At 41.3% G+C, this 19,260-nt stretch overlaps 1 protein-coding gene across 1 annotated transcript in view; it reads left to right on the forward strand.

The window, feature by feature from the left end:
• The window catches only part of kiaa1549lb (KIAA1549-like b), a 163,359-nt gene that overhangs the window by 133,492 nt on the left and 10,607 nt on the right, over positions 1-19,260 (forward strand). The window contains exons 17-19 of the mRNA XM_079621652.1: positions 6,451-6,583; positions 10,392-10,775; positions 16,167-16,264. Coding sequence (XP_079477778.1) covers positions 6,451-6,583; positions 10,392-10,775; positions 16,167-16,264 — 615 coding nt within the window. The remainder of the gene's footprint in view (positions 1-6,450; positions 6,584-10,391; positions 10,776-16,166; positions 16,265-19,260) is intronic.

Genomic DNA, 19,260 nt, shown 5'->3' on the forward strand with positions numbered 1-19,260 from the left:
CCAAAGGTGTTTTCTATAATTTTAGGTCGTTTTTTTTCACACTGATGTAAATTTAAGTGTTCGTTTTTTTTTTATTAGTTTGGTTTTAGTTAGTTATTTTATGCTGTAAAAACGGGAATGTCATGATTGACAGCGGTGGCCACGCAACATATGGGGCGAGTACCACACACCATCTCCTGGTCCTCACCTGAGTACCTCACTGAAAAAGTTATGTGCACCCCTGTATATAGCGCTTTTTACAATACAAATTCTTTCAAAGCAGCTTTATACATACAGAGAACACTGGGGTGTCCAGCTCGCAGGGTGGAATATTTCAACCCCAGGGGTGGCAGACTGACTTGCCATGGGAAAGACACATTCTCAGAGAGGCTTACAGTAGAAATACACACGTGGGGGTCGCCCAGAAAGGTAACCATGCACATGGCGGCACCTAGCCAATCGTGAAAGCTGCCGGAGGCAAAACTCTGGTGTTGACGTCAACAGCGCTGGAAGAACTCAGGGCTTGTGAGGCTCACCTGAGGAGAATATCCCACGTATCCAGTCCGTGGAGTGGAATGGCGAGCAAGCGAAGACACCAGAGGTCCCAAGAGGGTACGAGAGGAGGGCGAGGAGGATTAAGTCTCCTCGCTCCTCTCAGGAACCTGATATCCAGGTCGTGCTTCCCCACGGACTTACCCTCGACTGCGTCATGATGTGCGGCGATAGGGGCAACATACACTTTCAGGGTGGAGGGAGACAGCCTTCGCTCCAACCCATATTGCAGGATGACCCATCCACAATGCATCCCTGAAGTGCAGCCTCATCAGCCCTGTGAAGGCCTCATCGACACGGCAGCCATTGGCACTGATCCTCAACAACTCGTCTCCATACCGGCATGATGACTCCGACTTCCAACCAGATGGAAATGGATAAATACTGAATGTTCTGATCCAATCTGACTTCTGACCTGTAATGCTGCCTGAATCATAATCATACACTGTTCTTTCGTTGGCCAGAGGAGAACTGGCCCTCCGACTGAGTCTGGTTTCTCCCAAGGTTTTTTTTCTCCATTCTGTCAATTTCTCCAATCTGTCACCTGATGGAGTTTTGGTTCCTTGCCACTGTTGCCTAGGCTTTTGGCTTGTTTAGTTGTAGTCATTTAATATTCAACAATATTATTGATCTGCCTTACTTAAGGTGGACGATGACACAATTTTCTTCTAGAAACAACTTTGTTGTATTATTTTCATGTTATCACTGTGAAGCTGCTTTGATACAATCTTTATTGTAAAAAGCGCTATATAAATACAGGTTACTTGACTTGACTGTTGCATAGTTATAATTGTCTCTCTAATATTATCAATCTTTACTTGTAAGTAAAGAAGTTCATAAAGTCAATGCTTCATAAAAAGCTTTATTTCTTGTTAATCTAGCCACTGTACCAAATAAATACCTAGGGTTGTGTTTATTTTCTTTTAAGAGAGTCGAAAAATAAGCAGATCTAGCCGTTATTAAGACCTGTCTGTACGCAACCGAGCTCTCTCTCCACGAAATTGGAAAACTGTCTAGTTTTGTTTTCTTCCAGTAGCGCTCTATTTTTCTAGATGCTCTCTTAAGGGCCTGAGTGTGCTCGTTGTACCACGGCGTTGGACTATTTTCTTTAATATACTTTAAGCGCAAAGGAGCAACTGTGTCTAAAGTGCTGGAAAAGATAGAGTCAAACGTTTCTGTCGCAATATTGAGTTCTTCTAAGGGCGATATGGCCAAAAAAAAATATCACAATATTCTTTTTTATATCAGTCGATATCGATAATTATCGATAAATGTCAAATCTTTATTTATTTCAAGTTTAAAGACAGATTTGTACTCCTAAGTGAAAGCTGTAGAGACCAGAGCGTTGTGTTTTTAAACTACTCTTTATTGTCAGAACATATCATGACAAACACTTGCCAAACAGGGGAACATTTCACAAATCCAAGGTAGAACAATTTTTCCTTAACAAAATAAATAACTTTATTTCAGTAGTATTAGCTTGAGTTAGGATGCAGATTTACTTTATACAATTTATGTTCATTAACAAAAACAGTAAAATCTGTTAAAAAAATATATTTTTATTTGGTAAAATGTAATATTCTTTAGTTTTATTAAAATTAACCATTGGTCATCCAGCATCATAGCCTGGGTTTCCCCATACTGCCTTTGCGCAGGGCGATTTTATTCTCGCTGAAAGGCAACGAGAATAAGGCAAGTCTCAACGAGAATTGGGTCTGGCGTTAGCCAGGCTACCAGCATCATGCATTTAGATCATGATAACCACAGATAAAATGTAACTTTATGGTTTCTATGTGAGAAACGTCACATATTGTGATGTTTCTATGGTATTTATGAAAACCAGTAGCCTAAATACATTATTAAAAACTGTAATTATATTCCATTAGTCCTTTAATACATTGTATACATTAATAATATTATACAATTCAATATATATATCCCACATTTCATGGTGCAGTTAATATTACTAGGCTAACGTTACAGTAACGTTAAATCCGTGGTAAATGATGGGAATGTGTCGACGGAAAAGCTTCTGACTGTATCGCTTCGCACAGTGTTTCTCATGTTCGTCAGCGCGGTCTCATCTGCCTTTAAACTGGTTTAAATCACTGAGACATTTGTGTTCCTCGCTGAATTCAAGCGCTCTCACTGGATCTCGTGACAGAGACCGATCAGAGTAAACGCGTCTGGTCGAGTGAGCTCGCGCTGCCGTTTGGACTTTGAGCCGAGCGGATAAACGGTCCGTGTGGCGCGCGCGGTTCAAATGAGATTCGTTCCGCTTTTGGCGCAAAAACATTATCGAACATTTATCGAACTCTTGATATCGTTTTATCGCGAAAAATTATATCGCGATAATTATCATTATCGTTTTATCGCCCAGCCCTACTTCTAAGCCCAAAACCGTCATGTTTGAGCTCTAAGACTATGTGCCATATTACTAGAGGGAAAAGCAGCACCATTCCAGGAGGGATGAATACCATCTCTTTTCAACAGGTCAGGGGTCTCATTTATAAAACGTGCGTAGGATCCTTACTAAAAGTGTACATGCACCCGAAAGCCAAAATAAATGTTCAGACTAAACCGCCAGAACCTGCGCAGTATTCAATTATAAATCCCAGTCAGCGGAAGATTGTGCGCACATGCGTCTCCTCCCCGAAATAACCTATGGAGCTTGCAATGCCTAGTTTTACTTTGCATATCTTCATCAGCATATCATTTGCATATGATTATTCATCCACGTGATAACATGTTTTACGGTACAAGACATTAAGAAAATATGAAATACAGATGTGCCGTCACATTACATTAATAAAAATCATTTATTAGCCTATCATTGCCTTGTTTTTGAATAAATAAATAAAATAACGTAAAATATATTTCAGAGAAAGGTTTTCTCAATCTTGACTCCTGGCGAAATAGTATTTTTAATTCATTTATATTTTTAATGGAAACAAATAGACCTTGTTGTGTATTATTTGCATGAAACTATTTTCTCAGACAACCTGCTATTAACATGGTAAGCAATCCTCGCTGTAGTTAAAACATTAAAAACACAGCATGCCAGAGGAAAAGTGTTCAAAAGCATTGCATCCACAACAAATATTTATATTTATTGAATATCATTTTTTCAATATTTCATGTAGTTTAAGTGTTTAACTCCATTAATGAGAATGGCACATTTAATCTAAATGTTTATATCAGAAGTAAAAAATTGTTTAAATCATTATTTTATTTATTTAAACTGAACATGCACTGTATTTATGATTAGGACTCATAATGAAGATTTACAGTTTTACTTCATCTGCCGTTAGATAGGCTATATGCGTCAGTTTCACTAAACGGCCCAACGCTGGCGTGGACATTTAAGAAGGGATGGATATTTGCTTCAAGTGATAGGCTTGGTGAGTGAAATTATATTAGTATTATCTTTCTGTATTATGTATAATTTGATTTTGATTTTCTGTCTAAAAGTGACCAAAAAGACATTTAACTCCAGCTCACCATTGGTGTCGCCAAACTGCTCCTTCTCCAAAACGTTTGTATGCATGGGTCAGAGTTTGCGTGCAGGTGCACAAATTTTCCCGCCAAATTTGTTTTTATAAATCACAACTCATGTGCCTGAAGTGGCGAACGCCTCTTTCACTGCCTGTTTTCTGCGTACGCAACGATTATAAATGAGGCCCCAGGTCTGCCCCAAAAACTTTTCCAATTGTCTATGAACCCTATATTATTTTTCGGACACCACTTAGACAGGTTTGTAACTCAAATAAGTAACCAAAGCAACTCACAAAGAAAATCTAACAGCCAGGCATGCATGCAAAAACCCAAACACAGACAATTCAAACATAACTCTGACAGAGGGAGGGGAATTTGGTGCAGGATGCAGATCAGGAACAATAGACAACCACATGAGCCAGGGCGGAGACAACAGTGGGAGAATCCAGGGAGGAGATGACAAAGGTAGAAGCCAGAGAGAAGACAATGGCTGGAGGAGCCAGGGAGGAACCTTCAGCAGGAACACCAGGATGCAGGCCTACGGCGGAGTAGATGGAGGGAGGAGCCATGGTGGATGACAGGTGAAACCAGGGAGACAACTAATGGAGACAGAGCTTGTGGAACTTGAGACCCAAATGTAGCCAAAGAGCAGAAGGGACCGGATGACACAGGAGAAGAGGCTCTGGAGACAAAGCTGGAGTTGCAGGGACAAGCAGCCAAGGTGAAGCTAGGGTATTGGAGGACTGAGGTGAAACTGGAGGGAAGGAGGAGCCTGACGGAGCCACAGGGGTGGAAGGACGAGTCAACGATCGTAGGGACGACAGGTCCCAGGTGGAGCCGAGGGAGCAAGGATCCAAGATGGCGTCAAAAGGTTGACAGACCGAGGTGGAGTGAGGGGCTTGGGAGTTACAAGCGGAGCTTGAGGGTCAACACTCAGGACTAAGCTTGCAAACTAGAAGCCCAAGGTGGATAAACGATGCTTGGTGTAGGCAGTGTAGAAGGACACAAAGGGCTGATACAGTGAGATCAGATCGAGACCGTGAAGACAGGGCTGAAGAACTGGGCAGTGTGGACAGAGGGTTTGCAAACAGCCTCTTTGGCCGATACAATACAGGCATATAATTAAGGAAAGGCATCTTTAGTTAGCGCAGAATAGGCAGAAACTTCAGGAATGGCCTCCTTGGCCAACATGGGGCAAGCAGAAACTTCAGGAACGGCCTCCTTGGCCGACACAAGACAGGCAGATAAATCAGGATTGTCCTCCTTGGGTGACACATAACAGGCAGAGGAGGTGGGAGTGCGAGGCAGGGCATGAACATCAAAGACAGCGAGATGTTGCTGGGCTCTGGCAAACACTCAACATTGGGCGTGTTCAGTTAGTGTACACCATAGCAGGAATAGCAATGAACAGTGAGACATTTAAGATTATTTACAAGTCATTACTTTTACAAATAATTGGAATGGATTTTTTAAATATATATATTGGTACAAATATTTTTATATTATTCGATTAGTCAGCTAATCTATTTTGACGTCATATTTTTGTCCCATGCTAGCTATCACTGTCAATTGCAATTTCAAGAGTGAATCCAGCATTTATATGTAGAGGTCACTTTCGGAAATGTGCAGCATGTAATTGGCTCTTAGCAGCATGAAAAACAAAACTTTTATTCAATGGGTTATATAGCCTCAAAAGCACGCAAAGACAGCTCAATTTACAATCACTTAAAAGCTGTCACTCATCTCAGTCTCACAAAGTTCCAATAAACTCAATACATGAGTTTCTACACTGCATAATGAATCTCTTACTTACTACATTTTGTCTTTGTTTGATAATGAGAGAATTTGCGAGTGTGGAGAATGCTGCATTGAACAACTTTTTCAACAGTGAGTGGATTCTTTAGCACCTATGGTCGGCCGTTGCATTCAAGAGTTCAACAAACTTGTTTGTGATTGGCAACATTACTCACCGCTTCAAAAACATGTTGTAAAGAGAAACATTTGACGTTCTCCAGAGCACAAAAACAAATACGCACTGGAGCGTTTGACAAATCTGTTTCACCAATAAAATTATATTATTATGGTATCAACTGAGGGTGCTTTTATACATTCGTTTGAGGGTGCTTATATTAAAATTTGACTTTGTGATGTTTTTATCCATGTTTTAATTTTCTAACAAAAAAAGATTTGTGATTGGCAGACACACTGCATGACCGATGCAATCCCCATAGGGGCCGCAAACCCCTGGTTGAAGACTGCCTTACATAAATATCTATTTCAATGGACATGACACACTCATACATATGTAGGCTCTAGACATTACCATTTATATTTATTGTGTATATGTCCAGATGTATTTGCAGAATTTGATGCTATTGTACTAAACTGTATGTATGTGTGTGTGTCTGTCTGTGATGGTTTCAGACCCTCGCAAGTGAGTCACCCCACACATCGCAGCAGACAGTCTCTAAACAGTCCCAGTCCTGGAGGAACAGAGATGGATCTTCTGGTCATGAGAGAGAGACCCAGAAAGGGGATTCGTAACAGTGGCTATGATGTGAGTGTTTTTTTTTCTTTTCTTGAAAAGCATTATAACACATTAGCAAAATCAAATGGAAAGGGTTCAAAAACAGCTGGCAGAGCATGGAGTCAGCTACAGGTTGTGGCTTTGGATAAATGTATACTAGACAGTTACATGTGGTATTGTAAGTCCTTTCTTGGTTGTGGGTGCCGGTGGGTTGTAATACGCTTGTTAGTTTAGTGTTAGATGCTGCTACTAGTCTTTTTGATGTTAGGCCACGTGTGATTGATTGACTGACTGATTTATTTATGTATTGCAAATTAATAAAGTAAAAAAGCTCTGGTCTTTATTTTTTTAAATGGAAGAAGAATCAGAAGGTGATCTGAATCATGATGCATGTAACATGATCATCACTATAATTTGTAATGGAGAATGGAATAAATGTTGACATTCTTATTTATTTACTGTAAAATAAATAGTATAAAGCATGTAAGCATGTAAAAAAGCATGTAAGCATGAAGCTTACATGTGACATTATCAAGACAGAGTCAGCGGCACACACACAGTCGTGTCCCATATCTTAATTAACTGTAGTATGCTGCTGACTGGGTTCACCTCTCAGCAATTGTAAACATGCTGACACTTTTATTTTAAATCGAGCTTACCTATTTTGAGCATGAAAATTGGCCTCTAAGCATTTAGTAGTAAAAAACAAAGCCTTGATTTTGAAATTACCCACGCACATCTGAATGTCGTGTGGCGCATTCGCACAGGATAACCGAAGCCTGTGATTTTACACGAAATTACTGACTTAACTCCCAGATATGATATCAATATAGGCTATTGCTTGGAAATGATTTATTATTATACATTTATTATAAGTCTAGCTGTATGATATATCATAAATAGAAGAATGTTCCTTACCACATGCTGCTATTCATGTCATTCATCTCCATGAATGCATTCTTTTATCATTATTTTTTTCAGCTTTCTCTTTCTGCAAATTGTATAGTTGTAATGTGTATAGCGATATGACCCAGCACCCAGAATACTATAAAAACAGTAGGCTACAACGCAGCCTTAATTTTTCGCGAAAGATGGATAAAAAAACGCACAGGAATTATATAGAAAAAATTATATACGACCCTGCCAAATTATAAACGACCCTGACTAATATTATCACGTGACCTCTGTGTTCGGCGAAATATGGTAGGTCATTTGCGGGATCATTTTTACTTCACAAATTAGACATGGCCGATTCGCACGGGATTAAGATCACAGACAACCTCCGCAATTATTAAAAATATCTAAAGGTCACCAGGTAATACTAATCTCGTGTGAATAGGGCTTTAATCTCCGTCCCGTGTGAATAGGGCTTTAATCTCTGTCCATAATATGAATTTATACTGTTGTGGATTCACCTGTGTCCCTGTACTTAATATGGATTCTGACTCTGTGTAAAAATAGCTTTATATTGATTAATAATTCATTACATTTATATAGCGCTTTTCTGGACACTCAAAGCGCTTTACATAGAAGGGGGGAATCTCCTCAACCACCACCAATGTGCAGCATCCACCTGGATGATGCGACGGCAGCCATATTGCGCCAGAACGCCCACCACACACCAGCTTACTGGTGGAGAGGAGACAGTGATGAAGCCAATTAGTATATATAGGAGGATGATTAGTAGGCCATGATGGACAGAGGCCACTGGGCAAATTTGGCCAGGATGCCGGGGTTACACCCCTACTCTTTCGAAAGACATCCTGGGATTTTTTAATGACCACAGAGAGTCAGGACCTCGGTTTAACGTCTCATCCGAAGGACAGCGCTCTTTGTCAGTATAGTGTCCCCGTCACTACACTGGGGCGTTAGGACCCGCACAGACCACAGGGTGAGCGCCCTCTGCTGGCCACACTAACACCTCTTCCAGCAGCAACCTGGTTTTCTCAGGAGGTCTCCCATCCAGGTACTAACCAGGCTCAGCCCCGCTTAGCTTCAGTGGGAAACCAGTCTTGGGCTACAGGGTGATATGGCTGCTGATTACAGTAGCCGCTTTAAGGGAACTTGGATCAATATAACTCAAAGGTGATTGAATTACAGTAAATAAGATCTGAATTAATATGTAAATGATTAAATTGCAGTCCATAACTTTTTTGGGTTACGGACTGATAAAAATGAATATCCAGATGGCATAAACTGTGCTCGTTATTTAGTGACTGAAGCGATGCGAAATTCAACCAGGGACAGAAAAGGAGAAGGGTTTGAGCGATGCTTTCACAGAGTTGAGCCAGCTGGGGTTGAGAGTGTGAGCTGGGCGGGACTGAATCTGCTGCGCGGCTTACTGAGGGCCTGCTCCGGTGATCTGATACTGGAGGAAGGCCCATTCTTTCACGGGAAAAGGGCGGCATTGCCCGAGATGTGAGCTTGGTGATAGACGGTCCTTATTGTCCATTTTTCTATGGCATGAATTATTGAATGGGCCGGATTAGAGAAAGACACGGAAGGAGATCACTGTTTCTTAACTATTTATTGACTAATATGGTTGGATTGGGGAATTATATGGGGGGTTTTGGTTTGATGGAGAGCTTTTGTCTTTGTTCTGTTAGTATGTATGTATGTGAAGTATGTTTTTCCTGAGGTCCCCTGGAAAATGAGATGTCACATTGCAAGGGGTTTCCTATTAATAATACATTTGAAATTTCAAACATAATTTTAAGTTCAAGGCCAATTTCAGTAACACTCATTATTTACAGCTGGTCACACACACAGTTTTCCCATAGTGCTCAGTGCAGCATTGAGATTATCTATTGAAAGGGAACTTAAAATTTCTCTGTGAATACAAAGATTTTGCAAGAGAACGTGAAAGTAAAGATATATGTACTTTTTCTCATATCTCATGTTTTTTTTCCATATCCATGACACTTTAGGGGCTCCTTAGTAAAATATTAGGTTGGAGTCATTGTAAGCATTGTAATTTTTTTGCCAGACTTGACTAATAACTTCAGCATGTCAGCAATATTTTGGTATCACAGAAGAGCTAAAACCAGGCACTGATATTTCCTGTCTGGTTGTCCTGATATTGTGTTAGTTTCATAATGTTTCAGCTGTTTAAACCCTTTGATGTGTAAAAAAACAAATATTTAAAACAGTTAAAATTGTCATAATTTACTCACCCTCATATTCTTTTAAACCTGTATGATATTTTCTGTTTTGAAGAATGTTAATTCCTTTCCATACAGTGACCAGGGACAAAAACATCATAAAATCATCATAAAAGTACACTCTTAACCCGAACTTGTTGACTTTACTAGAAAATTGCGTGGAAATCGGTTCCACTAATCCATTTTAGTTTTTACACAGGGTGAAACTAAACAGGTTAAGTTGTATTAACATATCATCTTAAGTGGGTGCAGTAGACAAATCAAGTTTACATTAGTAGTCTTTACTGAAAATAATTAGTTCACATTGAAAAAATGTTTTTAGTATAGTCCATATGATTACATACCATAGTTTTTCTTCTACTCTGCCAATGTAGAGCCAATGGCGTTTAGCATTGTTTAATCCAAACCTGGTGCACTGGACTATTTATTCACTAGGTTTGAATCTACAACAGCAGAAATAAGATTTTGAAGAATTATTACCCCATTTTTTATACACATTATAACACACTGAATGCTAATCATTCTCCCACAAAAGAAAGAAAACCATCTGAACAATGAAGATCACGAAATTTAAATATTTGTGTGAACGATTCCTTTAATTTTATTTTGAACATCACAATTCATCAGTTTTTGAATACATGTGAGTCTGTTTGTGTTTGTTTCCTTTTCTGTTGCAGACTGAGCCGGAGATTATTGAAGAGACTGACGTCGACCGTCTAACGGGCCGCCATTATTTTGGCTGTGGTCGACAAATCAAAGGTCAATCTGATACATCAACGCTGAGCTCTCAGCCTTCCATAGATGAGGTTCGTCAGCAGATGCATCTCCTGCTAGAGGAAGCCTTTAGTCTAGCTTCAGCTGGCCACTCCACCTCCAGCAGACACCACCACTATCACACCCACCATCAACATCAGCCGCTGGGACCCTATGACCTGGGTCCAGTCATCCCATACTCAGAGGTGGTGACCAGTGCGCCAGTCACCAAGAGTCAAGGGCAGGGAGGCCTGCAGTGGGTGCCAGCCTATAAACCAGACCCTTACCAGTGCAGTCTGGCCAAACAGGTACAGTTGTACAGTCTGTCACTAAAGCCTTTATAAACACTTATTAGTCAACATCAAATCAACCTGATTTGATTGATAAACCAATGACCTTATTTACTTGCATAAAACTTGCTTAAATTAGATTATGGAAGTAAAATGGCTTGATTTTGTCACGACACGCACACAAATAGATCAAATTTAATAGGGTAATCCGTAATCGTAAGTCATCTAGGCAAAGGGTCAAAAATCTATACAAAGGCAGTCCAAAACAAGAAACAAAACAGGCAAAAGATCTCCGAAGTGTAAGTGACATTAAATCATTCCATGAAAATGAATGAAACAGACAGGGTATACATAAGCAGATACAAACAATGTGGAAAGGTGGAAACAGCTGTGTGCAAATGACCAGTAATGAGTACAGGCAAAGTCTTATGGGAAATGCAGTTCCTAATGTGATGGTGACGGTATGATGAAGAGACCTCTAGTGGACACCCAGGGAACACCAACCAGACACTGCGGCCATGGTGGTGACGACCATTCAGGCAACCATGGTGGGGACCAGCCTTCAGGTGGCCAAGATGGAGACGACCAGGGTGGAGCAGGTAGTTCAGGCGGCCAGGGTGGACCAGACCGTTCAGGTGGCCAGGGTGGACTAGACAGTTCAGGTGGCCGGGTGGAGTTCAGGTGCGGTGGCAACCTCCATGGTCCTATAAAGGGACCCACTGCCCCTCCGAAACATTTTCTTGTGAGCGGCTATGTGATCATGGGCAGGAACAGACACCGGCTCAGGAACAGACGCAGGCGCAGGAACAGACGCAGGTGCAGGAACAGACACAGGCGCAGGAACAGAGACAGGCGCAGGAACAGGCGCAGAAACAGACACAGGCGCAGGAACAGGCGCAGGAACAGGCGCAGGAACAGACACAGGCGCAGGAACAGACACAGGCGCAGGAACAGACACAGGCGCAGGAACAGACACAGGCGCATATGTGGCCATCTTGTCCGAAGTCTCTGAATCGGCAGATCTGACGCAAAGAAGCACTAGTTTGGTAGGTTGCATCGGTGGAGCCGGTAGGGCGAGACACTGGGGCGGCGCTGGCAGAGCGAGGTGCTGGGGTGGTGCCGGCAGGGCAAGGCGCTAGAAGAGCGAGGCGCTGGGGCGGTGCCGGCAGGGCAAGATGCTGGGTTGGTGCCGGCAGGGTGAGACACTGGGGTGGCGCCAGAAAGGCGAGACACTGGGATGGCGCCAGCAAGGCGAGACGCTGGAGCGGCGCCGGCAGGGCAAGGCACTGAGGTGGTGCTGGAAGGCGCTGGGCTGGTGCCGACAGGATGATGCCCTTGGGAATGGGATCCAGGCCCTGTGGAATAGGAGACCCCTTCCTCCTCTGGCGGTGTTGCAGTACGTGGCGGTGTTGCAGTCTCCGTGCCCCCCACTGGGGGTCCAACAGGGAGAGTGGACAGCTCTGGAACAACCGAAGTCGGATCCTCCTAGACCACCGGACTTGAGACCCCAGAAGTCGCGACCCCCGAAGTTGGGTCCTCCCGGACCACCGGACTTGAGACCCCCGAAGTCAGGTCTTCCCGAACCTCCGGACTTGAGACTCCTGGAGTCGGGTCCTCCCGGCCCACGAACTTGAGACCCCCGAAGTCGGGACCTCCCAGACCACTGAACTTGAGACCCCAGAAGTCGGGTCCTCCCGGACCACTGGACTTGAGACCCCCGGAGTCGGGTCCTTGCGGACGATAGCAGACTGCTTGGGGCCGGTCTCCGGAATAACCGCGGACTGCTCTGGGACGTCTTGAGAGACGGTAGACGCTTGCTTCCTTCTCCTCTTCGATTTCTGACGGTGAGACTGTGGCATCAAGCTCTCCACCTCTGGGAGCGCTGCAGCGTCCTCGGCGCCTCTGGAGGTGCTACAGTCTCTTGCAAGGGCATGGCGGCCATCTTGCCTGGAGAGACGGGCGTAACTGGTGTTGCCCATTGGCTGCGATGGTGTAGGTAGCTAGTGAAACCCCATTAGTCCAGGATTTCAAGTCCCTTCATCTCCCAATGAGGCAAAGGTTCATCAAGGCAGTTATTAAGAAGATCCTTCAATACTGTATCATTATACCCCATGCCTCTTGAGAGAGTCCAAAATAGCTGAGATAGACCACCCACCGACTGGCCCTGCTGGCGTAGATTCATCAGATTACGGAGTCGTCCCCTCCTCTCCACTGCAGTGCTAGGGGGAAGGATACGAATACCCATACTGCTGGAACTGTACATCCTCTTGATGGAATCCTTCTGTCACGACACGCACACAAATAGATAGATCCAAGTGCAAATTGAATAGGGTAATCCGTAATCTTAAGTCATCCAGGCAAAGGGTCAAAAATCCATACAAAGGCAGTCCAAAACAAGAAACGAAACAGGCAAAAGATCTCCGAAGTGCAAGTGACATTAAACAAGGATTCCATGACAATGAATGAAACAGACAGGGTATAAATAAGCAGATACAAACAATGTGAGTGGAAACAGCTGTGTGCAAATGACCAATAATGAGTACAGGCAAAGTCTTATGGGAAATGCAGTTCCTAATGTGATGGGGAAGGTATGGGGAAGAGACCTCTAGTGGACACACAGGGAACACCAACCAGACAATGTGATATATTTACACTACTGGTCAAAAGTTTGGAATAATTTCTATTATTTAATGTTTTTTAATGTTTTTTTTTTTAAAGAAATCTATTATCTCTCTTTCTTTTTTATTGCTGATTAAACAGTTAACATTTTCTCGTTTTTATATCAGTAGTGAAGTAATTGTGCCGATTAACAGGCGATCAACAAAGCCTTTTTTGTGTGCATGTGTAAAATCCAACAATGTCTGAAATCAAATCTATTATCATTCACCTGTTGTAAAGATTTGTGTATATATGTACAGATGTATCAACAAAAAGCTTTGTTACAAACTTCGGTAAAACTTTCTATGAAACCTGTATTTATAATGCATTATATTGGTATTCTTAATGAATTATAATACATGCATAATGCCTTAAAAAAACTATATAATGTGTTGTATCATCTGATAAATAATCATAACAATAGTTACAATGCATTATAATACTTACCTATTTCTGGTTATAACTTTTAGAGTACAATGCATTACAACACCAGATGAAGTCTGCATTTATAATGCATTATAAGGGAATTATTAATGCATTATAATGCACACATAATGCATTATAAACAACCATATAATGAGTTGTATAATTTAATTATAAACAACAGTAATAATACCTACCTACTTATTAGATTTGGTAAAGCCTTACAATTTTACAATTTTTATGAATAAAACATGATTTGTATTTTGCATTGTTTTATTTGTACTTCTCCACAAAACTTGGATTTTACTTTAAAGGGAATGTCTTTGATCATGTCCAATTCATAATATCTTATGGCTGTTTAAAAGAATCCTTAGCTTTTGTAACTTTACTTAAATCAGACAAAGACCACTTATTAATATTAAGACCACATTATAAAGCTTTTTAGACGTTTAAAAGAAGGCTTTATTTTTGTCACTATACTTTTAGCAGTAAAAGACCACCCATAATATTTACTGTAGTATGATACTGTGCAGGTCTTAAGTAAACAATGTCAAGATATGAGACTTGGGAAAGTAAAAGATATGAAACTATGGGATATATAATCCATTATAATTGTGTGGATAAAATTATAATCATTGTGTGTTATAAATCCTCATACTCTTAAAGGGCACCTATTATGGAATTTTGAAATTTACCTTTCATGTAGTGTGTAACATAGATCTAAGTGAAAAAAAAACATCCTGCAAAGTTTGAAATATGAAAGTGCACCGTATATAAAGTTATTGTCTTTCAAAAGTAAGAGTCGACTCGGAGTCATTTTTATGAATCGTTAGAAGACCGAAGCTTTTTCTCTGACTAGATGACGTCAACTTGTCAAGTTATTTGAATACGATACGCCCACTTATTGCGCTCCAAGGCCAGGGAAAACATCATGGCGACGAGACGCTGTGTTCTGAAGTGCGACTCAAAAGCCAACTTTTTTCATCTGCCCAAGGAGGAGCATTTGAAGACTAAGTGGCTACAATTCATATACAACTATACCACAGAAGTGTAGTCCGAGCCTTGTGCTTTGTTCGCGCCATTTTGAAGACGATTGCTTTGTAAATGCAATCAAACTTGGATTCGCGAGCCGGGCTGATATTGAAGGAAGGTTCAGTTCCAAGTGTATTTGCATCAGCTTCCTCCTCCGTATCACAACCTGTAAGTGTTATTAATAATTGTTGCTTTTATGTTTTATGCTTAATAATTATTTTGTTTGTTGTGTAAGCACCGTTTAGCTTCTAGGTCTTCAATGGCAATTGTATTGAGATATGTTAAGTGTTTGTCGTTGTTTTCGGAGTTGTCTTAAAGAATAGAATAATACCTCGTAGTAACGTAACTGCATTTTTTTTTTTTTTGTAAAAACGTTATGTTTATACATCAGGCTAATGCAAACAAAGACTGATTGTGCTTTTACAATATGAACTCTGGGCTATGCTCGCTAACATAACATTAAATTCTTTATCTTATTTTTAGTTTTTTACTACAAACTACAAAGCAGTGGACTATAATCATTATTATAACACGATTTAATTGATAAAAGCATCATTGTACTCCATGTTAAACAATAAGTATTATCTATGTAAACACTGACTGGGTCATCTGACCAATCGCAGATTAGCGTCGCGCAAAGGAGGGGTTTGGAAAAATGAGTCGTTGAACGAATCATTTGGGAGTCGGTGAGCAAATCAGGTAAAAATAAATGCATATTATACGAAAACAAAAATGTTTTTTGACATTGCATGCACTAAAACTGTTGTTGGGGACTCCCAAAACAACATTAGGAACATTTTAAATGTCATAATAGGTGCCCTTTAATAGTTATATAACCACAAATATGTAAGTTGTATAACAGTTGTTACCATTATGCATGTGATGACACAACACATTATAAGGTTGTTCATAAGGCATTGCAAATGAAAATTAGCCCATGATTTACTCACCCTCAAGTCATCCTAGGTGTATGTGACATTCTTCTTTCAGACGAATACAATCAGAGTTATATAAAAAAATGTCCTGGATCTTCCAAGCTTTATAATGCCAGTGAATGGCTTTATATTTTTGAAGCCCATCAAAGTGCATCCATCCATGATAAAAGTGCTCCAGGGGGTTAATAAAGGCCTTCTGAAGTGAATGTCATATACACCTAGGATGACTTGAGGGTGAGTAAATCATGGGCTAATTTTCATTTTTAGGTGAACTATCCCTTTAAGAATACCCTTATGATACATAATAAACCCATATCACTTGAGCGTTATATGAACGGTAATATGCAAATTTCTCAAAAAGGCATTCAGGTTCACTCAGCTTCCTGACATGGCTCTTGGGTCTCCTCCACCCCCCATCCCACCAAGAACAGGCCCTCCACCTGAGTCCTCGCTGCGACGGTCAGAACATGCACACACCTTGTTACACCTCTTTTTTCCCCTCATGGCAGTGACTAGTGCATCAGTTTATTCAGCACTTATTTTTGTTCCATCATTTACTCAAACCCAAATGACTTTCTGTCTTCCATGGAACACAAAAGGAGATGTTCACAAGTCTAACAGCTAAAGTAAATGTGGATAGAGCTATCAAGCTCCAAAAATGACATTAAAGTACCAATAAAGTTGTATGTATGAATTGTGCGCTATATAAGTCTTCTAAGTTTGCCATTATTAAGTAGTTATGCACTGATAAGGAGAGCTTCCTTAAAAAAAAATTCATTGTTGTAACCAACAAGTGCCAAGTTATTAATGACAGACATTTTGGTCTGTCCCTCATGCAAAGTTATTGCTGAGCTCCAGACTAACTTTTTAGAGCAGCAAACTCAAAAACTTCTCACTGGATTTCACAGCTGTTTACTGGTCTTGTGATGGAGACTGGTCGGCAAGTAAATGCATTCGGTCTAAGCTCACACTGGGATCTGTTGGGGTGAACATATAAATGGTTTATTCAGTATGGTTCAAGTCATGGCTTTATAGCGGCTCCTGAATAAAGACATTCTCCAGCCAAAGCCAGCCCCGACCGACTCACCTCGGTCGAAGTGATAATTTGTTATTAAATTAGGGGCTGCTTAGACGACACTGTTTTTCTCTAAACAGACTTTAAACGCGAACCTGTGATAAAAGCTGATGGCGCTCACGTGTGCATGAAAAATTATTTATATAGTTATATGCGTTTGAATATATATGCACATGTTTGTAATTCCTTCAAACCATGCCTAAACAAACTACTTGTCTTAAATTTTTATACAGAATTTTATTTTATCCCTTCGGGGTAGGTAGGCGAGCCGAATTTACCCACAACGCTTTATCTTTAGAGTGGTAAAGGGATCCTCCATAGGGAGAGACTAGTTGGCACAGATGATAAGCGCTGTTTTGTTCCACTTTTGGCTCGTATTAATGACAACTTGACAATATCATTAATATTATTTTATATTTGGGTCTACTCATATTATATCTGATACTCATATAATGGCTGTTTTTATTCATAATGAAAAAATCAGACAGGTTAAAACATACAGTTAGGTGTGATGATAGATTATATGTTATCTTGAAAAGATCATATTCATACTCTCTGTAAAAGAATAAAGCAGAGAATCTTCGTCCTTCATCATCTCAAGTCATTTGGAGTAAGAAAACAGATTTGTCTGTTGTTCTTTATGTCTGTGATTATGAGTATACTGCAATATTGCAACTCCATATTGTATAACATTTTGTCTATTATTCTTAAAACAAAGTTGTTTAATCAAACAAAAATGTGTTCAAGGATTGTAGGTCAGCTTCATGAGAAGTTATATGATTCAGCTTATTACAACAATTTGTTAAGGCTAATAATATAGTCTCTGATCCTAAACATGTCATGCATAATGATACCATCAAACCGGAGTAAATACAGTATATCTTTTTAATAAAAAATAAAACAAACTTTCTGCATACATTTAAATGAACACCTGTCATGGTGTTTCTTATTTGTCCTAAGACCCACATCACACTTGTAACGGCATGTCTCAAGAGGTAAATGTAGGCTTTTCAATAAAAGGTCCAACATATACATCCAGCATACCTGGTTAAAGAAATCAGTACTCGACACTGGTTTATGTAAATGGTTAGGGTGTATTTAGACCTTCTAGCTCCACCCATTACATCCAGTGAGGGGGAGCTGGATGTTAAGCTCCACCTATTGGCTATGCAGTGAGCAGCCTCTCAAATTCAGTAGCACTAGAAGGAAAAAGAACGCGAAATGAAACCATTTAGTTGCAGTCAAGGTAGGCAATCAGCCTTGGCCTACAAGATGAAGATGACGCTGAGCTTCCCGCTTTGGCGCTGTTTGCTCATGCTGAATCAGATTCAGAGTTGACAGCCATGCTTGCCTGGGCCACCATACGCCCAGACTCATTCTGAGCGATCACGGCTGGATGATTGGTTTCGGGGCTTGGAGCACTATGCAAAGATCGTTTTTTTTTTCCGGAAGTGCATAAAGAGCTTTGGCAGTATGGATGTAAATTAGTGCCAAAATGTGTTCAAAGGTTTTCCTCTCTCATTACCCTCGACTGTTAGGCGGTCAGGGGGTTAATAGGGATTCCCCAGATGGAATGGGAAATTGCGTGCATTTATGCCTGCAAAGGGCTGACATCTGCAGGAATCGTCCGTGGCTCCTGTCCAGCGACGTTGAGACTATGGCAGCTCTTGCTGCTAAGCCTCACAGTGCCGTTGGACAGACCATCTCCGCCTTGCATGCAATGGCCAAATCATTTAATGCATGAGGGTAGTTCTGAGCCAGGATTGATGCAGGACCTGTGCATGGTGGAAGGTGACTGACCTCGCCCGCTCAATGGCCATGTCACAAGGTGGCCTCTTCTTACACAGCAGTTCCTGGCTGTTCAGAACCAGACATCGGGCAAGTCTGCTTGTCGCTAAGGACATCCCCCTACGAGAAGCGCTCCGTCCCGGCTCCGGCGCGATGCCTAGCTAGAAGTTGGATTTTACAGCCCATGCTTCATCGTGCCCAAGATACCCCTTTACAAGCTCCCGTTCAAGATGCTCATGCAGAACCGCAGCCTCATGTGCATTCGCCCCAGGGTTGGTTTGCACCGATCGACCTGAAGGGCGCATACTTTCATGTCTCGATGTTACCTCGACACAGTCTGTTCCTAGGCTTTGGTTCGAGGCATGAGCCCATCAGTATAAGGTCCTCCCCTTTGGTTGGTGCTCAGGCACCTTAGCCATCTGGGGTTTTGGTTCAACTGGGAAAAGAGTAAGCTCTCCCCTGCAGAGCATCTCTTTTCTCCGTGTGAAGTTGGACTCGGTCAACATGACAGCCAGTGCTGAACCGCCTGAATATGTTCACACGAAAGACAGCGGTTCCACTGAAGCAGTTGCATAGGCTCCTGGGGCATATG

The sequence above is a fragment of the Phoxinus phoxinus genome (assembly GCF_949152265.1).
Source record: "Phoxinus phoxinus genome assembly, chromosome: 8".
Lineage (NCBI taxonomy): Eukaryota > Metazoa > Chordata > Actinopteri > Cypriniformes > Leuciscidae > Phoxinus > Phoxinus phoxinus.